Genomic DNA, 27,137 nt, shown 5'->3' with positions numbered 1-27,137 from the left:
GGGAACGCTCCGGGGAGCTCTCTTGTTTTCCGCACCTGCATCCCGTCAGCAATCTGCACACCTGGCCCTCATCATCACCCTTTTTAGGCTCTGGCCAAACATCCAGTTCCTGCCGGATCGTTAGCCATGAACAGTAGGTGTTCTGTGTATCAGTTTAGAGTTTTCTAGCGTGAGTTTTGTTATTTTGTACTTTGTTGAGTTTTTGTGTTCTTACCTCCGTTTTTGTTCCACCTGCAGTCACACGTCCGAACCTTCACCCCACCTCTGCCTGATGGTCGGCGGCTGCCGAGCCATCACTGGACCCAGTACTGCACCCCCAACTACTCAACCACACCGCCCGGCTCTGTCCCTGGATTATTCTGCACCTTTTGTCGTATCTAATAAACCCTCACCTTCGTTCAACTCTCCTTGTCCTGGTCTGCTTTTGGGTTCTGGCTGAGGGAACTGTGACAGAGACGATCCGGCCAAATATGAACCCAGCGGACCTGGACTCTGTTCGCCATGCCATTACCCAGCAGGAGAAGATGTTGGGCCATCATAGCATGGTACTACAGGAGATCGCGTTGTCAGTTCGGAACCTTTCTACCCGCCTGACGGAGGTCCAGAACCAACGCCAGTGTCCGGTGGAGGACTCACTACCGGTTTCACCCATCTCGCCTGCCGCTTCTGAAGTTGTGTCCCTCCGTGAGCCCAAGGTTCCGGCGCCGGATAAATATGAGGGGGGAGCTGGGAAGATGCCGTTCCTTCCTTATGCAGTGTGGATTAGTGTTCGATCTACAGCCCTACTCTTATGCCACTGACAAGGCTAGGATAGCCTTTTTGACGTTGAGTTGCTGCGTGGTCGAGCGCTGGAGTGGGCTTCAGCCGTTTGGGAACGACAGGATCCCTGCATGGCTTCATACCAGGGGTTCACGGCCGAGATAGAGGAAGCTCTTCGACCATTCCGTCCGAGGGAGGGACGCAGCTAGGCGTCTGTTTTCTCTTCACCAAGGAACTCGCAGCGTGGCCGACTTCGTGATCGAGTTCAAGACGTTGGCTGTGGAGAGTGGGTGGAGCGAGGAGTCTTTGCAAGCGGCCTTTACCAGGGCCTGTCGGAGCGCTCAAGGATGAGTTGATCTCCTATCCGAGCCTAGTGACCTGGACAGCTTGGTAGCCTTGTCTATTCGGGTGGATAATCGAGTCCGAGAGCGAAGGAGGGAGAAGCAATGGGGTCCGTCCAATCGATCAGCTTCTCAGTTCCCAGTCGGGTCGGGTGGTGGACCAGAACACGTCGATCATTCTCCACCACTAAGGATTAGTGGAGAGGACCTCTCTCCCGATTCTGAACCCATGCAAGTGGGGCGGCACGGGTTAACCAAGGAGGAGCGTCAACATAGACGTAAGACCAACTGCTGCCTCTACTGTGGTCGCTCGGGACATTACATCTCCACTTGTTCGGGCGGTCGTCAAACTGCCCGGCTCGCTAAAGTTGGGAGGACTTTTAGCGAGCCAGTTTCAACCTCTCAGTACCTCTGTCAGACCCCGCTTCCCGGCTACCCTTGTGAACAGGAATCAGAGCTTAGCGCTTAACGCTTTTATCGATTCAGGTGCCGATGGAAGCTTTCTTGATGCCGAAGTTGGTGGAACAGCTGGGGCTTTCCAAGGAGCAATTGCCGGAAGCCATTGAAGCGACCACTCTGAACGGCAGTAGTCTGGCACGTATCACGATGAGGACTGAACCGGTTAAGATGCGGTTGTCGGGAATCATTCTGAGATGATTTCATTTTTCATTCTGCCGTCTTCCCATGTTCCTCTGGTCCTTGGATACCCCTGGCTGAAGGAACACAATCCCACGTTCGATTGGGTGACGGGCAAGGTAACGAGTTGGAGCCTTGATTGTCATGCTAACTGTCTCAAGACTGCCTGCCCCATTCGGTTCCCAGTCAGGTGATTGAGGCTAAACCCCCCAGATTTGTCCCTGGTTCCCGAGACATATCACGATTTGGGGGGAAGTTTTCAGTAAGCAGAAGGCTCTGTCACTTCCTCCCCACCCGACCATATGATTGTGCCATCAACCTGGTTCCTGGAGCTGTCTACCCCAAGGGAAGGTTATACAGTATCTCCCGACCTGAACGTGAGGCGTTGGAGACCTACATCAAGGAGTCCCTAGCTGCTGGTCTCGTTCGTCCCTCGTCATCACCCCCTGGGGCAGGATTCTTCTTTGTGGGAAAGAAGGATGGCTCTCTTCGACCGTGTATTGATTATCGTGGGGTTGAATGACATCACGGTCAAGAACAAGTATCCCCTGCCCTTGATGAGTTCTGCCTTCGACTCCTTACAGGGTGCTACGGTGTTCACCAAGCTAGACCTACGCAATGCGTATCACCTGGTCCGGATCAGAGAGGGGACGAGTGGTTGACGGGTTTCAATACACCGATGGGTCACTTGGTATCAGGTGATGCCGTTTGGACTGACCAATGCTCCAGCGGTATTCCAGAGTATGGTGAGCGGCGTCCTGAGAGATATGATCGGTCTCTTCGTGTTTGTTTACCTGGATGACATTCTGATCTTCTCGAAGGAACCTTCCGACCCACGTCCAGCATGTCCGGCAGGTTCTGCAGCGATTGTTGGAGAATCGCCTGTTCGTGAAGGCCGAGAAGTGCGAGTTTCACGCCCACACTACATCCTTTCTCGGGTACATCATCTCCAGGGGTGAGATTAGGATGGATCAGGAGAAGGTTAGAGCGGTTCTGGAATGGGTCCAGCCCGGTGCACGAGATTGCAACTCCAGAGATTTTTGGGGTTTGCGAATTTCTACCGCAGATTCATCCGGGATTACAGCCGTGTGGCCGCTCCATTAACTGCCTTGACTTCCAGTATCAGGACCTTCAAGTGGAATCCGGAGGGCGGATCGAAGCGTTTCTGGATTTGAAGAGCGATTCACCAACGCACCGATTCTCTCTCAACCGGACACGCCCGTCGTTCGTCGTTGAAGTGGACGCGTCTGATGTGGGGAGTTAGCGCTATCCTGTCGCAGCGATGCTCCACGGACAGTAAACTCCATCCCTGCGCCTACTACTCTCGTCGCCTTTCGCCTGCAGAGAGGAATTACGATGTGGGTAACCGGGGAGCTTCTCGCGGTGAAACTTGCCCTTGGAGAGTGGCGCCACTGGTTGGAGGGGGCGGAGCAACCGTTTATTGTCTGGACTGACCACAAGAATCTTGCCTTACGTGCAATCGGCTAAACGTCTCAACTCCCGTCAGGCCAGGTGGGCGTTGTTTTTCGACGATTCAAGTTTGCCCTGGCGTTCCGACCTGGATCTAAGAACGGCAAGGCGGACGCCTTGTCCCGGATGTTCTCCAAGACGGAGGAGAGTGGGTCCAAGACCGGAGACTATTCTCCCCGGAACTGCGTCGTGGGAGCAGTGATGTGGAAGATTGAGGAGAGGTGCTGGCGGCCCCCCGGACTCAGCCCGGTCCCGGTACGGTCCACCCGGTCGGTTGTTTGTGCCTGAGTCGAGTTCGTCCTGCTGTCCTCAAATGGTCCCACGCCAGCAAGATGGCTTGTCACCCCGGCGTGGCTCGGACTATGGCGTTTCTTCGCAGACGTTTTTGGTGGCCTGCCATGGCCGAGGATACTCGGGGTTTTGTTGCTGCCTGTCCAGTGTGTGCGCAGAATAAGAGTACCAATCGGCCCAGCTCTGGACTACTTCACCCCCTTCCCTATTCCCCGCGTCCATGGTCGCATCTGGCCCTGGACTCGTCACGGGTTGCCCGGCTTCTGAGGGGAACACGGTCGTTCTGACTATCGTGGACAGATTCAGCAAGTTCGCCCACTTTGTGCCTATTGCCAAGCTTCCCTCTGCCTCGGAGACGTCCGAGATCCTGGTTAGGGAGGTTTTCCAGGGTCCACGGTTTGCCCAGTGATATCGTTTCCGACCCGTGGCCCTCAGTTTACCTCTGCTGTCTGGAAGTCCTTCTGTTTGGCCATTGGAGCTACAGTCAGTCTCACATCTGGTTTTCACCCCCAATCCAATGGTCAGGCGGAGAGAGCCAACCAGAAGATGGAATCCACGCTACGCTGTCTGGTCTCTTCCAACCCCACCTCCTGGGCCTCTCAGTTGCCTTGGGTTGAGTATGCCCACAATACTCTCCCCTACATCTGCCACTGGGATGTCTCCCTTCCAGTGCCTGTATGGCTACCAACCTCCCCTGTTCCCTTCTCAGGAGAAGGAGCTATCAGTGCCTTCTGTTCAGGCTCATATTAGATCGTTGCCACCGGACCTGGCATCGGGCCAGAAAGGCACTCCTTAGAGGGTTCGGATCGGTATCAGCTCCAGGCGAATCGTCGCCGGATCCCCGCTCCCACCTATACCATCGGAGATAGGGGTTTGGTTGGCTACACGGGATCTTCCGTTACGGACTGAGTCTAGGAAGTTGTTACCGAAAGTTCATTGGTCCGTTTGTGGTGGAGAAGGTGATCAATCCGGTGGCAGTTCGACTCAAACTACCGAGGACGCTCAGAGTCCATCCCACCTTTCATGTCTCCTGCCTCAAGCCTGTCTTCCTCAGTCCTCTGTTGCCTCCTCCGCCTCCTCCTCCTCCTCCTCGGATGATCGGAGGTGGTCCTGCCCTACACGGTGCGTCGCATCATGGATTCCAGACGTGCGGGGCGGGGTTTCCAGTATCTCGTGGACTGGGAGGGGTATGGTCCTGAAGAGAGGAGTTGGATTCCGCGGCGACAGGTCCTAGATGCTGACCTCATCAGGGATTTCTACCGCCTCCATCCTGGCGCTCCGGGGAGGTCCGCCCGGTGGCGTTCGTCGGAGGGGAGTACTGTAACGATCCCGGCAGTCTGAGTCGGGTCCTGTCTGGTGACTAGTGTTTCCTGTTCGTAGTCTCCAGTTTCCCGAGGGTTCGGGAACGCTCCGGGGAGCTCTCTTGTTTTCCGCACCTGCATCCCGTCAGCAATCTGCACACCTGGCCCTCATCATCACCCTTTTTAGGCTCTGGCCAAACATCCAGTTCCTGCCGGATCGGTAGCCATGAACAGTAGGTGTTCTGTGTATCAGTTTAGAGTTTTCTAGCGTGAGTTTTGTTATTTTGTACTTTGTTGAGTTTTTGTGTTCTTACCTCCGTTTTTGTTCCACCTGCAGTCACACGTCCGGAACCTTCACCCCACCTCTGCCTGATGGTCGGCGGCTGCCGAGCCATCACTGGACCCAGTACTGCACCCCCAACTACTCAACCACGCCGCCCGCTCTGTCCCTGGATTATTCTGCACCTTTTGTCGTATCTAATAAACCCTCACCTTCGTTCAACTCTCCTTGTCCTGGTCTGCTTTTGGGTTCTGGCTGAGGGAACTGTGACAGGCCAGGATCCAGGCAGCAGGAAAAGCCTCTTACAGCCAGACAGACCCCAAATATGGACAGACTGACTCCACACAGCCTGAACATCCAATCCCCTTAATGCCTCATCACAATGCATTATGGGAGAAAAACACTAGCCGCCAGCCCCAACCCCGGCGCTGCTCTGCTCTGGAAAATGCCAGGAGACAGAGAGGCCTTTTAAAGGAATAATCTGTCCTCTACTCCTAAAACAGACATCCCCCCATTCCTCTCTTCACCACACAGATGAATACTGATGGTTACCTACGCACGTATTATCAGACACTGTGTGTGTGTCTGACCTGCCCCACAGACCTGCCCCATCAAATAAAACACTGGCATGCACACACACACCTCTCACACACACACACATACACACACACACACACACACACACACATCTTAGTGTCAGACAACCAGAACAGGGTATTATAACCCACAAAGAGGAGGAAAGGGAGGAGGATGTGTCACACTCCTAATGTCCTGGTGTGTGTGTGTGTGTGTGTGTGTGTGTGTGTGTGTGTGTGTGTGTGTGTGTGTGTGTGTGTGTGTGTGTGTGTGTGTGTGTGTGTGTGTGTGTGTGTGTGTGTGTGTGTGTGTGTGAGTGTGTGTGTGTGTGTGTGTGCGTGGGTGGGTGTGTGCGTGGGTGGGTGTGTGCGCGTGCGTGCCCGTGTGTGCGTGTGCATGCATGCGTGCGATTCACGGATTCATGATTAAAACCCCCGCATACACACAGAACACCCAACCATCTCACATACGCAGCTCAAAAACACACCGTTGCAATGCCTTCATCACATTCACAGGCTGCCAAAAGTCCAGAAACTCAGCAGCTATCCACCTCCTCACACCAAACCAATCCACAGAGAACGATCAACTCCTTCTCTCCCTTAGTAATCATACGGTTCATATAAAGGGGCCATCGCCTGGGCCCTGATCTTAAGAGCCCCTGTCTGTCTGTCTTGTCATTTTGTCCGTCTGTCTGGTTGCTCCCTATGCCTGCTTTAGAAATACATGAGAAGTCATGTATGAATGAAGGGACAGAAGGACAGAGAGAGAGAGAGCGAGAGAGAGGAAGAGAAGGAGGGAGGGGATGAGGGGGATCATTGAAATAGGCCAGATAGAAGCAGACAGTTGGAAGCCCTCTCTTCCCCTGCACTAGACAGTCAACGTTCAGTGTGTTACCACTATGTATTCATCTGTATAAAACGATGGCGTCAGCAGCACGCTGTCTCTGCTGCATATGAATAAGTTAGAGAGGAAATGGAGGGGATGTACTTCCTCCCTGCTGTACAGCCCTCAGCTCAAAGCAGAGAGAGAGAGATGAGAGGGAGGGATGGATGGAGGGAGATTGATAGGGAGAGAGAGAGACTTTGTTTAAGCACTTTTGGCAGAGATTACAGCCTCGAGTCTTCTTGGGTATGACGCTACAAGCTTGGCACACCTATATTTGGGGAGTTTCTCCTATTCTTCTCTGCAGATACTCTCAAGCTCTGTCAGGTTGGATGGGGAGCATCGTTGCACAGGTATTTTCAGGTCTCTTTAGAGATGTTCAATCGGGTTCAAGTCTGGGCTCTGGCTGGGCCACTCAAGGACATTCAGAGACTTGTCCCGAAGCCACTCATGCATTGTCTTGGCTGTGTGCTTAGGGTCATTGTCCTGTTGGAAGGTGAACCTTCGCCCAAGTCTGAGGCCCTGAGCGCTCTGGAGCAGGTTTTCATCAAGGATCTCTCTGTACTTTGCTCCGTTCATCTTTGCCTCGATCCTGACTAGTCTCCCAGTCCCTGCCACTGAAAAACATGCCCACAGCATGATGCTGCCACCACCATGCTTCACCCTAGGGATGGTGCCAATTTTCCTCCAAACGAGACTCTTGGCATTCAGGCCAAAGAGTTCAATCTTGGTTTCATCAGACCAGAGAATCTTGTTTCTCATGGTCTGAGAGTCCTTTAGGTGCCTTTTGGCAAACTCCAAGCGGGCTATCATGTGCCTTTTACTAAGGAGTGGCGTCCGTATGGCCACTCTACCATAAAGGCCTGGTTGGTGGAGTGCTGCAGAGATGGTTGTCCTTCTTGAAGGCTCTCCCATCTCCACAGAGGAAGTCTGGATCTCTGTCAGAGTGACCATCAGGCTCTTGGTCACCTCCCTGACCAAGGCCCATCTCCCCCAATTACTCAGTTTGGCCAGGCGGCCAGCTCTAGGAGGAGTCTTGGTGGTTCCAAACTTCTTCCATTTAAGAATGATGGAGGCCACTGTGTTCTTGGGGACCTTCCCCAGATCTGTGCCTCGACACAATCCTGTCTCGGAGCGCTACGGACAATTCCTTTGACCTCATGGCTTGGTTTTTGCCCTGACATGAACTGTCAACTGTGGGACCTTATATAGACAGGTGTGTGCCTTTCTAAATCATGTCCAATCAATTTAATTTACCACAGGTGGACTCCAATCAAGTTGTAGAAACATCTCAAGGATGATCAATAGAAACAGGATGGACCTGAGCTTAATTTCGAGTCTCATAGAAAAGGGTCTTCTGTTTTGTATTTTTTATAAATGTGCCAAAATATCTAAAAACCTGTTTTAGCTTTGTCATTATGGGGTATTGTGTGGAGACTGATGAGGAAAATGTTTTATTTAATCAAGTTTAGAATAAGGCTATAACGTAACAACATTTGGAAAAAGGGAAGGGGTCTGAATACTTTTCGAATGCACTGTACACTACTAGGGCTCTTCCCAAGCACATCCGACGGCACTGTATACCCATTGATTCTTGAAGACTATAACTTATAAATGCCTCATGAGCTTTGTTCAACTGCCGTACCCCATTAGAACCCACAATATAAGCTTGCTTTACTCTGTTAGTAAACAACGTAAATGTAAACACACATGGTTAAAACTATACATTTGATATCATGGATGTCAGTCCTTGCATCCATAGCTATGCCTATGAATTTGAGAGGTTACATTTCTCCAGCCCCATCCCTTCGTTTGTTAGCAACACAGGGGCGGGGAAAGCGCTTTGTTATTGTTTAAGTTAAGAATTCTAGCTTTAAGGTTTTGTCTCCTTAAAGTTGGTGGCAACTTAGTTGATATACAGTATGAAGCTTTAGAGATGCAGTAGGCCTAGATCGGCTTGTAGAGATCAAAATAAATGAAGTTAGTTGTGCAAGTGATTTTATAGATACAAGGATAAGTAGCATATTGTTTTTAAATGTGTGCATGCTTTTTCTCCTCTGACAATGCAACATCTGATTCAAAGGGGGTGTGGCAAATATCAAAACTCTTCCGTGGTAGGATACACTTGTGCTTCCTCGCCAAAAGGAGGCTATTGAGGAGGGGAGGACCGTCTTCCGTTTGCCTACTAATGAATTGGCAAACTCCTCGACCACTCGACCACTTATCGGTTTCCGGGTCACGGAGGAGAGAGGACGGAGGACGGACTTTTGCCCAAACAAGAAAAGGCCTATGACTCTCTCACAGAAAGCCATTAATATGCATGTTGAACTGTTCATCGGTTTCAGTAGGGAGGATGAGAAAATGTGTCATCTGAACAATTCTACAATTAGGACTCTGATCGGCTGTTCAAAAATGCATGAGTCTCTTTCTGATGCCAAGTCCCAGGCTGAGCACTCGACTCTCTCACTGTGATAACTGATAAAACCCATACAGGCCTCCTGGAGAGTTTGACCTCAATATTTGAGTCTGGGTAATGGGTGTTGTGGCCTTTTCATGGCAAAGACCTGGTTTAAGTATGGCAAACAGACCTGGCCCAATTCTGGACAGTAATACTAATAAATGGTAACTGGGCCAAATAGATGTGGGTCGGATTTGGGCCGTAACAATTTTGCTGTCAGCATCTGTCTGTTCTGGTCAGTTCAATGCTTCTTCCTTCAGTTACTGCAGGCAGGTCTCCAAGGAACTGTGACCAGGGCCCGTATCCACAAAGCATCTCAGAGTAGGAGTGTTGATCTAGGATCTGTCCATATAATTTTATTCATTATGATCTAAAAGGCAAAACTGATCCTAGATCAGCACTCCTATGATACGCTTTGTGGATAAGGGCCCAGATCAGAGTTGATGTTATTCCATCTTGTTCTGTTTCTCTCTGAGTGGTTGTTAATCTTCTCTCTGTTGTTGGGGTCCTGGTTGGAGATGAACACCATCTCTAATTGGGAGATGAAGTAAAAATGATTTATCCCACATGAGAGAGAAAGGCTTTGAACATCCTCCTCTGGGAGATAGGTTACCCCACATACAACACAGACAAACACACATGCGAACACATGCAAACACACACTCGAGTACACACACACATGCACAAGCGCAAACACACTTGCGAACACGCAGTCACTCACAGACCCACACACGCTGCAGTAATTTTTAGAGTTTCTATGGCGGATACATAAGTTAAAGAGAGTCAGTTTCAGTGAGTCAGTTGAAGAGTGTTGAGTGTGTGAATGGGTTAATTGCACAGTATTTCCCATAAAGGGCCATGACACAATCATCAATTCACTCTCTCACACATACAGTGGTGTAAAGTACTTAAGTAAAAATACTTTAAAGTACTACTTCAGTCGTTTTTTGGGGTATCTGTACTTTACTTTACTATTGATCTTTTTGACTAAATTTACTTTTACTTCACTACATTCCTAATGAAAATAATGTACTTTTTACTCCATAAATTTTCCCTGACACCCAAAAGTACTCGTTACATTTTGAATGCTTAGTGGGACATGAAAATGGTCAAATTCACGCACTTATCAAGAGAACATCCCTGGTCATCCCTACTGCCTTTGATCTGGCGGACTCATTAAACACACATTCTTTGTTTGTATATGATGTCTGAGTGTTGGGAGTGTGCCCCTGACTATCCGTAAATAAATAATAAACAAGAAAATGGTACCATCTGGTTTGCTTAATATAAGACATTTTAAATTATGTTTACTTTTACTTTTGATACTTAAGTATATTTTAGCAATTACATTTACTTTTGATACTTAAGTATATTTAAAACCAAATACTTTTAGACTTTTACTCAAATAGTATTTTACTGGGTGACTTTCACTTTTACTTGAGTCATTTTCTACTAAGGTATCTTTACTTTTACTCAAGTATGACAATTAGGTACTTTTTCCACCACTGCACACATACTGTACACACACGCTGGATGTCTGAGGGATGTTTATTTATGCGTAGCAGACAGAGACGTCTCAGAATAAATGAAAGGACTCAGAGCTTTTTGGGAACACAGTCCTGTGTGACCACTCACTCAGCGGGAGTCAGCTCAATAATGGGGATACAACACACTGTACACTCTCTCTCTATTCTCACTTTTTTTCTATATATATATATATATATATATATATATATATATATATATCTGTCTGTCTGTCTGTCTGTCTGTCTGTCTGTCTGTCTGTCTGTCTGTCTGTCTGTCTGTCTGTCTATATCAATCAAATGTATTTATAAAGCTGATGTCAAAAAGTGCCTATACAGAAACCCAGACTAAAACCCCAAACAGCAAGAAATGCAGATGTAGAAGCATTGAGATCTATCTCACTATCTCTGTCTCTTACACTCTCTGTCCTTCACACACACAAATACCTACCTCATAGATACTCACCCTCACTCACTCACCCACTCAACTCACTCACACATAGACACACAAACACACTCACTGCCTGATTACCACACTACACACACTCTCCAGCTGTGGTCTGCCCCCTGAGGGCAGTGTCACCATTACAGACTGGTGAAGGGGATACATACAGTTGAACTCTGAAGTTTACATACACTTAGGTTGGAGTCATTAAAACTTGTTTTTCAACCACTCCACAAATTTCTTGTTAACAAACTATAGTTTTGGCAAGTCGGTTAGGACATCTACTTTGTGCATGACACAAGTCATTTTTCCAACGATTGTTTACAGACAGATTATTTCATTTATAATTCACTGTATCACAATTCCAGTGGGTCAGAAGTTTACATTCACTTAGTTGACTGTGCCTTTAAACAGCTTGGAAAATTCCAGAATATGATGGCATGGTTTTAGAAGCTTCTGATAGGCTAATTGACATCATTTGAGTCAATTGGAGGTGTACCTGTGGATGTATTTCAAGGCCTACCTTCAAACTCAGTGCCTCTTTGCTTGACATCATGGGAAAATCAAAAGAAATCAGCCAAGACCTCAGAAAAAAAATTGTAGACCTCCACAAGTCTGGTTCATCCTTGGGAGCAATTTCAAAATATTTTTGGAGAAATGTCCTCTGGTCTGATGAAACAAAAATAGAACTGTTTGGCCATAATGACCATCGTTGTGTTTGGAGGAAAAAGGGGAACGCTTGCAAGACGAAGAACACCATCCCAACCGTGAAGCACAGGGGTGGCAGCATCATGCTGTGGGGGTGCTTTGCTGCAGGAGGGACTGGTGCACTTCACAAAATAGATGGCATCATGAGGAAGGAAAATTATGTGGATATATTGAAGCAACATTTCAAGACATCAGTCAGGAAGTTAAAGCTTGGTCGCAAATGGGTCTTCCAAATGGACAATGACCCCAAGCATACTTCCAAAGTTCTGGCAAAATGGCTTAAGGACAACAAAGTCAGGGTATTGGAGTGGCCACCACAAAGCCCTGACCTCAATCCTATAGTGGGCAGAACTGAAAAAGCATGTCGAGCAAGGAGAACTACAAACCTGACTCAGTTACACCAGCTCTGTCAGGAGGAATGGGCCAAAATTCACCCAACTTATTGTGGGAAGCTTGTGAAAGGCTACCGGAAACGCTTTGACCCAAATTAAACAATTAAAAGGCAATGCTACCAAATACTAATTGAGTGTATGTAAACTTCTGACCCACTGGGAATGTGATGAAAGAAATAAAAGCTGAAATAAATCATTCTCTCTACTATTATTCGGATATTTCACATTCTTAAAATAAAGTGGTGATCCTAACTGACCTAAGACTGGGATTTTTACTAGGATTAAAATGTCAGAATTGTGAAAAACTGAGTTTAAATGTATTTGGCTAAGGTGTATGCGAAACTTCCGACTTCAACTGTATTACAGGTCTGAAAGGAGTCATTGTTTTACACACACACACACACACACACACACACATACACACACACACACAGAAACACAGACACACACTTAGAGCCTTTGATGTTCAACAGTATCATTTCTCAGGTTTCTTTGAATCACACACATAGACCATGGTGAGCTTGGACTCCAAACAGACACAGGAGCTGCATGTAATCATGATGCATTAATTCACTATGGCTATTACAAATCAGAAGACAGACAGACAGACAGACTAAAGATTTTAACATCTCTCCACTCAAACCAAACGGCAAACAAATCATTAGGCGATATTGATTTGACCTCCAAAGCAAACCGTTTTCCAATACAAGAGGCAGACAGACAGACACACACACACACACACACACACACACACACACACACACACACACACACACACTAGGCTATGCACGATCACACACACACACACAGACACGCTCCATCTCTCACTAAATCAGAACGAAAGCTATAGCTTCCTGTGAGTTTTGTTGTTCATTAGCCAATTCCACAACCCCAGAAGCTGCCTGTCTCAAAAGGGGATCCGAGCTGGCATTCCGGAGAATAGCCAGCCCTACACACACGGCGGGAGAATACATACATCACGACGACAGAGCACACACACACACAAACACACACACTGCCTGCAAATCAATAGAGCTAACCCCCTCTCCCCTCCCCCCTCCACACACGACAACACATAAAAAAACGACACAGAAAATACAACAATGCGCATTCGCACACACACTATGGACAGTAGGTCAGAATGCCAGTGTGCTACAGCCTATGCATGGTTCAGTCAGAGAGAAATAGCCTACTGTGATAGTTAACACAATTTAATAATGTAATAGTCTACCATATTAATAAAAATACAGGATTTCAGACGACCGTATGTCGGAAATATGTGTGCTGTCAAATGCTCTCTCTCTCTATTTGTGTGTTCGATTGTGTTTTTTGTCAATGTTTGTCAATAACAAACAGCCCAAGTGAATGTAAATGGGCAGAGAATGATCCACAGTCCTCTAACCCTATCTTCCTCTCCTGCTGTCTAAATCCTCGTTTTTATCCAAATAGCGTTTAGCCCTTATTCCTGAAGGCTAGACTTCTACCGTTGACTCACCTATACGAAGTCTGTTTCCTAAAAGCCAGACCCTTTAATTTCTGCTCCAGCGTCTCCACCTCCATCTCGACGAGGCTACTGAACGTATCGCTGCCCCCCATGGCCTCCTCTTCGCCGCAGCCAGACTCGCTGTCCTCCCCAGCAGCTTCCAGCGCCGTCAGCCGGCCGCTGAAGTTCCCGAGGGTGTGCTCCGCCTGGGACGGGCAGGGCTTGGCCAGGGGGTCCATGCTCATGCTGCGGCTGGCACTGGACCCCCTCTCCGCGGCTACTTCGGGAGACAGAGACGGTATACGGTGGGTATCGCTGGAAGACAGTGTCCGTCCTTTTTATGGTCGTGGTTGTTGAAGGGACCCAAAGCGGCGGGGATTTGTGTTCGCCGCACGGTCGAGCACGCGCTGGTGATCGCGAACGGCTAGTGCGAGGTGACCGTCTGGAAATGGCAGCACGAGCTGCGGCGGCAACAACAAGAGTCCGCTCAACAGAAGCTCACGGGGTGCAGCAGGCAGCATCCATCTCCGGCCCCCGACCAGGGCATTGTGGGATACTCCTGCTCCTCCTCACTCTGCTGCAGCATCATCACCATGGTAAAAGTAGGGCAAAGCAGGGGCAGACTGGGACAAGAATTCGGCCCTGGCATTTTATCCACACCAGCCAACATCACGGTGTCCACAGCCAACTAATTTCCCCCTGGTGTCACTTGTGCCACTAACTTTGTTGGTGGCACCAGCCCATAATTTGGTTAGACAATGTCATTCATAGTCCTTTATTAAGAAGTGCAATACATAAACTACTGAGGTATTCAAGAAATAAGTTATTTCATCTAACACATCCAAGCAGGAATGCGTGATTCAAGATATTTTGATGTGCAACCTAATCCAGTGATTGTCATGAATTTCGAGTTGACAATTAGACTACAGTTGCTATATTTTACTGTCAAAATTAAGATGACCAGAGTAGCTGTGCAAAAAACAAAAAAAAAAACTATGGCGTGGATGGAACTATATTAAACTATACAATTTCGCTAAAGTACTTTCAAATACTTGTATTATTTATAACACAGAAATCGACTTCACCTCTAGTAATTTTACAATCACCCAAGTTTGGTAGCCTATGCTGTTGGATGCACTTTCTAGCCATGGGCATAGTTGTTCATGCGGTGGTTACAACGTAACACTGATCAAACGTTCTCATAAAAGGTCTGCGGCGAAACCGCGGGAGCAAATGAGTTTGGTACAGTAGACATCATTTTTACATGCAAATATGATTGGATACAGCGTTTGATTATTTAAATATCTGCCTCAATTTAACTTCAGTTGCTTTTTTCTTTCTGAGGGCTAATCGGGGACAATTTCAGGGACAGCTCTAGCCGGGACAGGCCACTAAAATCGGGTATTGTCCCCAGAAATCAGGAACGACTGGTCACCCTAGTCAAAATAGGACCCCAGAATGTCCTCCTTTTTTCCAAAAGATATTAATTACATACATCTTTATGTGCAATAACTCATTCATAGGATAATTCATTTGGGGTCCAGAACCTGAGGAAGTGGGAAAAAAAACAACACATTAATTAGATCACTAACTCTAAATATAATACACACTGCTAGTAGTCATGTATTCATCCAACAGTACATTTTATGTCCTACCCATGAGACCTATAGGCCTATGCCCTCGCAATATCTGGTGCGTATTTCGCGCGCGCGCCGGTCCATATCATAAAACCATATCAAATATCTTGGTTGTAAAATAGTTGATATTGAGCTGAATATTGAGAGTTGATAAAATAAAATTACACCTACAGAAAGCTGAGACCATCCTCTCTTTGTCAGGAACAAGGGGACGAAGCTTCCAAACTGTGTTTTTTCCGCAATTGCATTTTTAAATGTTATGCAATCAGAACATATTTGTCTTTCGAGCTGAAGGGGAGATAGGAGAGTGGCATGCTACTCACAGCAGCAGGCCCCAGCAAGGGCACAGACACTTTCATTAGAGGAATCATGAGGATAATATACTTTACTGTTTGACCAAATCATCGTTTTAGCCACCCCACATTTTTGGGGAGTGAGGTGATAGTGTAGAATGCACTCTTTCTACCTTTATAGGCCCCCTTTCAGTTTTTTACTGATCAGCCAAACGCTTATTATACAGTGGGGAAAAAAAGTATTTAGTCAGCCACCAATTGTGCAAGTTCTCCCACTTAAAAAGATGAGAGAGGCCTGTAATTTTCATCACAGGTACACGTCAACTATGACAGACAAAATTAGAAAAAAAAATCCAGAAAATCACATTGTAGGATTTTTAATGAATTTATTGGCATATGATGGTGGAAAATAAGTATTTGGTCAATAACAAAAGTTTCTCAATACTTTGTTATATACCCTTTGTTGGCAATGACACAGGTCAAACGTTTTCTGTAAGTCTTCACAAGGTTTTCACACACTGTTGCTGGTATTTTGGCCCATTCCTCCATGCAGATCTCCTCTAGAGCAGTGATGTTTTGGGGCTGTCGCTGGGCAACACAGACTTTCAACTCCCTCCAAAGATTTTCTATGGGGTTGAGATCTGGAGACTGGCTAGGCCACTCCAGGACCTTGAAATGCTTCTTACGAAGCCACTCCTTCGTTGCTCGGGCGGTGTGTTTGGGATCATTGTCATGCTGAAAGACCCAGCCACGTTTCATCTTCAATGCCCTTGCTGATGGAAGGAGGGTTTCACTCAAAATCTCCACGATACATGGCCCCATTCATTCTTTCCTTTACACGGATCAGTCGTCCTGGTCCCTTTGCAGAAAAACAGCCCCAAAGCATGATGTTTCCAACCCCATGCTTCACAGTAGGTATGGTGTTCTTTGGCTGCAACTCAGCATTCTTTGTCCTCCAAACATGACGAGTTGAGTTTTTACCAAAAGTTATATTTTGGTTTCATCTGACCATATGACATTCTCCCAATCCTCTTCTGGATCATCCAAATGCACTTCAGACGGGCCTGGACATGTACTGGCTTAAGCAGGGGGACACGTCCGCACTGCAGGATTTGAGTCCCCTGGCGGCGTAGTGTGTTACTGATGGTTGGCTTTGTTACTTTGGTCCCAGCTCTCAGCAGGTCATTCACTAGGTCCCCCCGTGTGGTTCTGGGATTTTTGCTCACCGTTCTTGTGATCATTTTGACCCCACGGGTGAGATCTGCATGGAGCCCCAGATCGAGGGAGATTATCAGTGGTCTTGTATGTCTTCCATTTCCTAATAATTGCTCCCACAGTTGATTTCTTCAAACCAAGCTGCTTACCTGTTGCAGATTCAGTCTTCCCAGCCTGGTGCAGGTCTACAATTTTGTTTTGGTGTCCTTTGACAGCTCTTTGGTCTTGGCCATTGTGAAGTTTGGAGTGTGACTGTTTGAGGTTGCTTGGACAGGTGTCTTTATACTGATAACAAGTTCAAACAGGTGCCATTAAACAGGTAACAGTGGAGGACAGAGGAGCCTCTTAAAGAAGAAGTTACAGGTCTGTGAGAGCCAGAAATCTTGCTTGTTTGTAGGTGACCAAATACTTATTTTCCACCATAATTTGCAAATAAATTCATTAAAAATCCTACAATGGGATTTTCTGGATTTTTTTTTCTCAATTTGTCTGTCATAGTTGACGTGTACCTATGATGAAAATTACAGGCCTCTCTCATCTTTTTAAGTGGGAGAACTTGCACAATTGGTGGCTGACTAAATACTTTTTTGCCCCACTGTAGGTGAGTATACCAGAGATGTGTTTTTTTTTTTTTTTTTAAAGGCCCATGGGCCGCTGGCCATCACCTTGCTCATTGTTTTATTCTTATGTCCATTTCGACCAGCCCACCCAACAGAAAAATGGCTCAGCCCATCTGGCATTTGCCAGAATTGACATATCAGTTGCATCATTATAACCCAATATGGGAATGAATAGAGAAATGACCAATTAGTTGAGGAATGGAAAGCATGCTTTTGCTTTTATAGTAAATTTGACAAATTGCATCTGATTCTGTCAGTCTGTTTTTATGTGTTTCTGTAAAACGGTTATTATCCAACCTCCCAACCATGAGACTTTCATTCTAGCAAATCACCCTATCTGAACATTTTGCCTTAACACAATTAGGTTAATGTGATTTGGGGTAAAAAGAATAATCAGGGAGACAGACACAACATTTTACAAAACGCACACACGCAGAAATGTGCATATACGCACGCACAGTCACGCTTTCACACACACACACCAGTTGTGTCCACAGACCCGGTCGTCCCAGAGGCAGAGCTGTAATTTGTTTTAACATTAGAAGTGTGGGTTAAAACAGCGATTCTCAACTAGGGAGAGTGTCTGATAAAAAATAAAAACAAACACTCCAGTCTGAACTGAAACAACTAAAACCAGGTAGAAAGTGTGTAGAAATCAGCAGAACTATTTGGTTGATTTTGCAGTCTCAAACCAGTGAGTTTAACATTCTTCATCAAGAATGTGCAAAATGGAATTATTGACAATGAAAAATGAGGGACTGTTGTTCCGTCATATAATTTGAACATTTACTATCAATATAGTATTGAAACATTTGCCATCCGAATATTGATTGCGCCTGAGACAATCTGGTTCTATTTGGGTCCTGAGGCAAAACCAGTTGAGAACCACATTTGAATGGCTGGTGGCCAAACCTTTGGGATGGGCTTAGTACGACTTCTCACGCTTATGTCATTGACTGACACACGTTCACAGTGAGTGTATGCTTGCAGTCTCAAACACACAGTACATTTCTTCAATGACACTTCAAAGCAGGATAATCTTACACGGCAGTTGATGCTTTTACTACGGAAAATATTTATTTGTTTTAAGCAAAAACCAAAAAGGACTGAACCCATAAAGACAAAGATGGGTCCTGTGGAGGCAAAATGTGACTCTACAGTTTATATACAATAAACAAGAATAAAATGGACTCTTTGGGGACAACAGTGAGTGGATTGATTGCGGGGTGCAGGCCAATGAAGAAAGCGCTTATGGTTCTATTCATCTGTGTGTATGTGTATGTGTGAGACAGTGTAGGTGGTAGAGACTATAACCAGCAGAAACATCATCCTGGTTCATTACATGTCACAAGGCCACCATGGTGTTTGCTCCAGCAAGAAAGTAACTTAGTTCAGAAAACAACACATTCCCCACACACATTATCTGGTATAAAGTACTTTGTCATAATGCTGTATTATAAAGCTTGGTCGTCTCAACATACAACCATAGATTAACATCAGAGTAAAACGGTCAACATCAGCTTTACTGACCTCACACATGTAGGCTGACGTTATTATGTTATTATTTATATTTACAAAATAGGATTTGCTACGAAGACCTTTGGCTTTTTGATAGATAATCATATTTAAGGACAGTGTGATATTCTGAATTCATCCTGACAACATCAATAGGAAACCAATATGGAAAGAAAAGAGCATTTGATATTATTACTGTGAAGACATCAGCAGGGTATTCAAAGAGCCAAAGGGGCCCACTCTCATAGCACCACCATCACATGAAGGGGAATATCACCATAGAAATACTGGAAAAAATACCACTCACTCCAAATATAACAGAGCATAATGCCTAAAGCAAAGCATGTCATAACATATATAAAGAAGTAAAACAAATAAAGGCTAAATAAAAACAAAGTATGAACACAAAAAATATATCAAAAGGTGGTGTACTATTGGAATGGAATAAAAACACAATATAAAAGAACAACTACATACGATAAAATAATAAAGATATCCAAAAGATTCTATAAATACAGAGAGAGCCTCCGTCTCCTGCTCCTGCAGAGGGAAGGTCAAAGGTCAGGGGGTGAGGGGTCAGAGGTAGACCCTATGATGTCTCATTGACTGTCCTCTCCAGCTCTATGATTTTACTGCTGTCGTTCCCCTCTGCTCCAGAGACCTGGGACAGAAGAGAGACTAACAAATAAGAAACTACAGTACTAAACTTTTACTGACATCAATACCCCAAATCCTGTCAAAAACAGTTTTTCTGTCTCATACAGTCTCTGATATCATCGCCTGCCATAAGTGTGTGTGTGTGCGTGAGTACGTGTGTGTGTGTGTGTGTGTGTGTGTGTGTGTGTGTGTGTGTGTGTGTGTCTGTTACCTGTGCAGGTCTAATAGCAGGGGTTTCTGTGTATTCGTATCCTGCTGTTGCTGAAAGGTGGGCGTGTCTCAGGCACTGTGTGACTCCTCTCCCTCTGCTGCTTTTCTCAGAGCGCCACACTGCCATGACAACTGTGGGCCCTCTCCAATTGGTCAGGATAGTCCCCACCCAGACCCAGAAGGTGTGGCTCGGTCCAGCCCCTCTCTCCTCATAGGACAGCAGGCTCCTGGACTTCACTGTGAAGGATCACGGGTAAAACATCACCTATCTGATCACATCATGTCCACGAAGGAGAAAGGCATGTCATTGAGTACCATCTTAATCTTTTACATCTTTCTTTGTTGAAATGTCTTTTGGTTTTTAGGGACGGTATAATCCTTTGATATGATCAAGTCTCCTACTAATGCAATCCTACAACCCTGTAACCCTCTTAACAAGATTTACAAATGAAGTCTTATGAAATGGATTAAACATAAAACTAACCCTACCAACAGTAAACCTTGCTCTGTACACATACTACATTCAGATTGTTCTAGGGCGGACTGCCAGCAACACTAATACTGGGCTCTGTGGCAAACAGGCTGTGTGTGGGAGGGAGAAGAGCGGTAGGGGAGCAAGATCAATCATCATAAAATGGCTGCATTGCTAGTTTTAAATCATACTAATGATAGTCCCTCTGAATGGGAAATAATGAAATTCAAGTGTACACTCTTCCAGGAGGCCAGCCAAAAACACTCCAAAGGTGTGTGTGTGTGTGTGTGTGTATGACTGGTAGGATTACAGAACACTGCTAGTCCCTCAGCACTCAGAGATTCAGAGCTAATGCCACACACACACAACGTCAAAAATGTCAGCATTAATCCGTGAAACATGAAGCAATGTAATGACTGTGTTGTGGCACGTGTGTGTGTACACAGCACCTGTAGCAGTGTAAGACTCCTGCATGGCCATGCCCCTGGAGAGCTAGTCTCTGTGATGGAGGAGCAGGGACCCAGGCTGGGGTAGAAACTCCCTAGGAACACAGCGAAACACAGCGCCACCACCTAGACACACACACACACACACACACACACACACCTAATATATGTCATTAGCGCCACAGTCAAGCATTTACATGAAAAGGACAAGATAGCCCACAACAGCTGACACACAGAGCATGCGGGAGTTATATAAAATGAAAAACAAAAGGGTATCCAATCAATATGAAACAAAATGCTCGCAGACACACACACACACACACAACGCACACGCAAGCACAAACACACACAGGGGCTGAGCGTTGTGTTGGGGAGTCTCACCATGAGGCAGGAGGAGGTCTGGGTGCCAGTGACTTTGCAGGAGCGGGAACCTTCCTGCCACCACTGCCTGCAGAGAGAGCAGCTGTTGTATTAGAGTCCCTAGGAAGAGGGGACGAGGGACCGAGGGGAGAGGGGAGAAGAAGGTAAAGATGGGGTCAGAGCTTAGTCATAGACTCACTCACAAACACACACACCCTGCTGAAGACAAAACACACGCACTCATTCACACACACACACACACTTCACTGGGCTAACATATGACTTCACAGACAATGTAACAGTGTGTGCATTCGTGCACACACACATAAAAAAAAAAAACCTTAACGATCCGTTTAGACTCAGTGAACTGTGTGCTAATTTTACAAGGTTGGATTAATAATGTAGGAAAGGATGAAGCACAAAACGTCCCCCAGAGCACTATGTAATGTATGTCTCTTACTTGTTGGTACACTCCAGATTCTCCACTTTCCTGCGCAGCTCTGCTGTTCTCATTGGAGCAGTTCTCCACCCTGTGGACAAAGAGGGGAATTAAGGTCAGTGACGGGTAGGCGTAATAAGTAGGGGAGACAATGCTTTGACAGCAGTTACTACTGTATGCCTGTAAAAGCACTTTGAGATTTGTGGATGAATTGTCATTGTCATAATAAAGTCATTATCTATATCATTGATAATGCGGCTAATTAATTACCAAAGAAATAGAAAAATCCATTTGATTTCCTAATTGAATGAGCACATCATGAAAGAAACTCACTTCTTCTCCAGGGCGTCCATGTACTCTTTCTTCTTTCTGCGGCTCTCTTGAGCAGAGATCTGAAAGAAAGGATGTCGAAATTACGCAAGCTATGGCTCACGGAAGTGAGTACAGTGACATCAATGTATCAATTTGAAGTGTGTTATTACATTTCTGGCACAGGAGGAAATAGAAAGCGATATATATATATATATATATATATATATATATATATATATATATATATATATATATATATATATATATATATATATATATATACACACAGTGGCTTGCAGTATTCACCTCCCCTTGGCATTTTTCCTATTTTGTTGCCTTACAACCAGGAATTAAAATTGCTATTTTGGGGGGTTTGTATCATTAGATTTATACAACATGCCTACCACTTTGAAGATGCAAAATATTTTTGATTGTGAATCAAACAAGAAATAAGACAAAAAAACAAAAAACTTGAGCGTGCATAACTATTCACCCCCCCCAAAGTCAATACTTTGTAGAGCCACCTCTTGCAGCAATTACAGCTGCAAGTCAATTGGGGTATGTCTCTGTAAGCTTGGCACATCTAGCCACTGGGATTTTGCCCATTATTCAAGGCAAAACTGCTCCAGCTCCTTCAAGTTGGATGGGTTCCGCTGGTGTTCAGCAATCTTTAAGTCATACCACAGATTCTCAATTGGATTGAGGTCTGGGCTTTGACTTGGCCATTCCAATACATTTAAATGTTTCCCCCTTAAACCACTCAAGCGTTTCTTTAGCAGTATGCTTAGAGTCATTGTCCTGCTGGAAGGTGAACCTCCGTCCCAGTCTCAAATCTCTGGATGACTGAAACAGGTTTCCCCTCAAGAATTTCCCTGTATTTAGCGCCATCCATCATTCTTTCAATTCTGACCAGTTTCCCAGTCCCTGCCGATGAAAAAACATCCCCACAGCATGATGCTGCCACCACCATGTAAAGCTGTCATCAAGGCAAAGGGTGGCTATTTGAAGAATCTCAAATATAAAATATATTTTTATTTGTTTAACACTTTTGGTTACTACATGATTCCATATGTGTTATGTAATAGTTTTGGTGTCTTCACTACTATTCTACAATGTAAAAAAATAGTAAAAATAAAGAAAAAACCCTTGAATGAGTAGGTGTATCCAAACTTTTGACTGGTAGTGTGTCCAAACCTTCGGACACACCTACTCATTCAAGGGTTTTTCTTTATTTTGACTATGTTCTACATTGTAGAATAATAGTGAAGACATCAAAACTATTAAATAACACATATGGAATTCTTCCCACCTCTGTTCTTTATCTTCCTACGTATCTTCTTCAGGGCTTTCTCCTCCGCCTTGGACAGGGGCAGCTTGGTGGGAACAGGATAACCCTCAGCAACCAGGGTTCTCCCTCTCTTCCTCTGTCAGCAGGAGAGGGGGCCAGAGCCCTGCCAGCCTTCTACAGGGGGAGGAGGAGGAGGGGGGAAGAGGGAGAGGAGGTGTCATAAGAGCCCATCTGATAAACTGACATACTGTATCTTATTTCAGTGACTTCCTCTTATCTGTTATCTGAATAGTTCCATTGCTCATTCCTTCGCTTGAGGTTGTCACTGATCTGACCAGGTTGGATTGGTGAACACAATAGGGTAATAACCTTGCATTAACTTATCCAATCTCTCAGATCAGTAATTACCTGAAGGAAGGTAGGAATGATTCATATTATGCCAATAGGGTCCCTGTATCTTTTCAGTGAATCCCTGGTCCCAGTCTGTGTTGTACTTACGTGTGGGGCGGTGAGAAGAGGGGAGTTGGAGAGGGAGGAGGGTGTGCGCAGAGACACCTTGAGGCCAGCCTGAGAGGGCGAAGGGCCAAGGGGAGAGGAGGGGGTGGAGGGGCTCTGGGGGTGCTGGCATGTACCGGGCTCTGACTGCCATCTGAGTCACTGCTGTGGGAGGAGGGAGGGGTGGGGGGCATCTGCAGAGACTCCAGAACGGGTGAGGGAAAACACACACACAGGTTACAGCACTTACAAACATCTCTAGAGACTCATCAACACTAACATTTACAGACCTTACACATTGGATTGTACTTAATGTCATCATCATCCATCAGTGGCCAGAACGGGTCCTCAGAGCAGCACAACACTGATCTGCCTGCATAGTAACTATACTGAACAAAAATATAAATGCAACATGCAACAACTTCAAAGATTTTACTGAGTTACAGTTCATATAAGGGCGAAATCAGTCAAATTGAAATAAATTAATTAGCCCCTAATCTCTGGATTTCACATGACTGGGAATACAGATATGCATCTATTGGTCACAGATAACTTTTTTTTTTTTTTTAAGTAGGGGCGTGGATCAGAAAACCAGTCAGTATCTGGTGTGACCACCATTTGCCCTCATGCAGCGACACACATCTCCTTCGCATAGAGTTGATCAGCCTGTTGATTGTGGCCTGTGGAATGTTGTCCCACCCTCTTCAATGGCTGTGTGAAGTTGCTGGATATTGGCTGGAACTGGAAACATGCTGTCGTAAACGGCGATCCAGAGCATCCCAAACACACTCAATAGGTGACTGTCTGGTGAATATGCAGGCAATGGAAGAACTGGGACATTTTCAGCTTCCAGGAATTGTGTACAGATCCTTGTGCATTATCATGTTGAAACATGAGGTGATGGCGGTGGATGAATGGCACGACAATGGGCCTCAGGATCTCATCACGGTCCATTAAAACTGCCATCAATAAAATCAATCAATCAATTTTATTTTATATAGCCCTTCTTACATCAGCTAATATCTCGAAGTGCTGTACAGAAACCCAGCCTAAAACCCCAAACAGCTAGTAATGCAGGTGTAGAAGCACGGTGGCTAGGAAAACTCCCCTAGAAAGGCTGAAAGCCTAGGAAGAAACCTAGAGAGGAACCAGGCTATGAGGGTGGCCAGTCCTCTTCTGGCTGTGCCGGGTGGAGATTATAACAGAACCATGCCAAGATGTTCAAAAATGTTCATAAGTGACAAGCATGGTCAAATAATAATCAGGGAATAAATCTCAGTTGGCTTTTCATAGCCGATCATTAAGAGTTGAAAACAGCAGGTCTGGGACAGGTAGGGGTTCGCCAAACCGCAGGCAGAACAGTTGAAACTGGAATCGCAGCAAGGCCAGGCGGACTGGGGACAGCAAGGAGTCACCACGGACGGTAGTCCCGACGTATGGTCCTAGGGCTCAGGTCTCAGTTGGCTTTTTCATAGCCGATCATTAAAGAGTTGAAAACAGCAGGTCTGGGACAGGTAGGGGTTTCGCTAGCCGCAGGCAGAACAGTTGAAACTGGAATAGCAGCAAGGCCAGGCGGACTGGGGACAGCAAGGTGTCATCATGCCCGGTAGTCCTGACGGGTCCTAGGGCTCAGGTTCTCAGAGAGAAAGAGAGAACGAGAGAATTAGAGAGCATACTTAAATTCACACAGGACACTGGATAAGACAGAGAAGTACTCCAGGTATAACCAACTAACCCCAGCCCCCCGACACATAAACTACTGCAGCATAAATACTGGAGGCTGAGACAGGAGCGGTCCGAGACACTGTGGCCCCATCCGAAGAAACCCCGGACAGGGCCAAACAGGAAGGATATAACCCCACCCACTCCGCCAAAGCACAGCCCCCGCACCACTAGAGGGATATCCCCAACCACCAACTTACAATCCTGAGACAAGGCCGAGTATAGCCCACAGAGGTCTCCACCACAGCACAAACCAAGGGGGCGAACCCAGACAGGAAGATCACGTCAGTAACTCAACCCACTCAAGTGACGCACCCCTCCCAGGGACGGCAAGAAAGAGCACCAGCAAGCCAGTGACTCAGCCCCTGCAACAGGGTTAGAGGCAGAGAACCCCAGTGGAGAGGGAACCGCCCGGCAGAGACAGCAAGGGCTGCGTTGCTCCAGCCTTCCGGGTTCACCTTCACTCCTGGGCCAGACTACACTCAATCATATGACCTACTGAAGAGATAAGTCTTCAGTAAAGACTAAAGGTTGAGACCGAGTCTGCGTCTCTCACATGGGTAGCAGACTGTTCCACAAAAATGGAGATCTATAGGAGAAAGCCCTGCCTCCCGCTGTTAACGCTTAGAAATTCTAGGGACAATTAGGAGGCTGCGTCTTGTGACCGTAGCGTACGTATTGGTATGTACGGCAGGACCAACTCGGAAAGATAGGTAGGAGCAAGCCCATGTAACGCTTTATAGGTTAACAGTAAAACCTTGAAATCAGCCCTTGCCTTAACAGGAAGCCAGTGTAGGGAAGCTAGCACTGGAGTAATATGATCAAATTTCTTGGTTCTAGTCAGGATTCTAGCAGCCGTATTTAGCACTAACTGAAGTTTATTTAGTGCTTTATCCGGGTAGCGGGAAAATAGAGCATTGCAGTAGTCTAACCTAGAAGTAACAAATGCATGGATTAATTTTTCTGCATCATTTTTGGACGAAGAAAATTTCCCTGATTTTGCAATGTTACGTAGATGGAAAAAAGCTGTCCTTGAAACAGTCTTGATATGTTCGCAAAAGAGAGATCAGGTCAAGAGTAACACCCAGGTCCTTCACAGTTTTATTTGAGACGACTTTACAACCATCTAGATGAATTGTCAGATTTAACAGAAGATCTCTTTGTTTCTTGGGACCTAGAACAAGCATCTCTGTTTTGTCCGAGTTTAAAGTAAAAAGTTTTCAGCCATCCACTTCCCTTATGTCTGAAACACAGGCTTCTAGCGAGGCAATTTTGGGGCTTCACCATGTTTCATTGAAATGTACAGCTGTGTGTCATCCGTATAGCAGTGAAAGTTAACATTATGTTTTAATAACATCCCCAAGAGGTAAAGTATATAGTGAAAACAATAGTGGTCCCAAACGGAACCTTGAGGAACACCGAAATGTACGGTTGATTTGTCGGAGGACAGACCATTCACAGAGACAAACTGATATCTTTCCGACAGGTAGGATCTAAACCAGGCCAGAACTTGTCCGTGAGACCAATTTGGGTTTCCAGTCTCTCCAAAAGAATGTGGTGATCGATGGTGTCAAAGGCAGCACTAAGGTCTAGTAGCACGAGGACAGATGCAGAGCCTCGGTCTGACGCCATTAAAAGGTCATTTACCACCTTCACAAGTGCAGTCTCAGTGCTAGTGATGGGGTCTAAAACCAGACTGAAGCATTTCGTATACATTGTTTGTCTTCAGAAAGGCAAGTGAGGTTGCTGCGCAACAGCTTTTTCTAAAATGAGAGGAATGGAAGATTCGATATAGGCCGATAGTTTTTTATATTTTCCGGGTCAAGGTTTGGCTTTTCAAGAGAGGCTTTATCACTGCCACTTTTAGTGAGGTTTGGTACACATCCGTGGATAGAGAGCTGTAAAAATGCA

General features: G+C 45.9%; 1 protein-coding gene and 1 pseudogene across 1 annotated transcript in view; both read right to left on the bottom strand.

The window, feature by feature from the left end:
• LOC123490147 (diacylglycerol kinase iota-like) overlaps positions 1-14,109 on the bottom strand; it is a gene marked incomplete at its 3' end in the record, with an annotated part of 29,521 nt that extends 15,412 nt beyond the window's left edge. Inside the window, exon 1 of the mRNA XM_045220291.1 lies at positions 13,558-14,109. Within this exon, the coding sequence (XP_045076226.1) occupies positions 13,558-13,790 (233 nt within the window). The remainder of the gene's footprint in view (positions 1-13,557) is intronic.
• Positions 14,110-19,761: 5,652 nt separating this feature from the next.
• On the bottom strand, positions 19,762-23,707 carry LOC123490148 (annotated as a pseudogene).
• Positions 23,708-27,137: the final 3,430 nt, after the last annotated feature.

This window comes from Coregonus clupeaformis, unplaced genomic scaffold (genome assembly GCF_020615455.1).
Source record: "Coregonus clupeaformis isolate EN_2021a unplaced genomic scaffold, ASM2061545v1 scaf3502, whole genome shotgun sequence".
NCBI lineage: Eukaryota > Metazoa > Chordata > Actinopteri > Salmoniformes > Salmonidae > Coregonus > Coregonus clupeaformis.
This window is presented reverse-complemented; position numbering and strand designations above follow the sequence as displayed.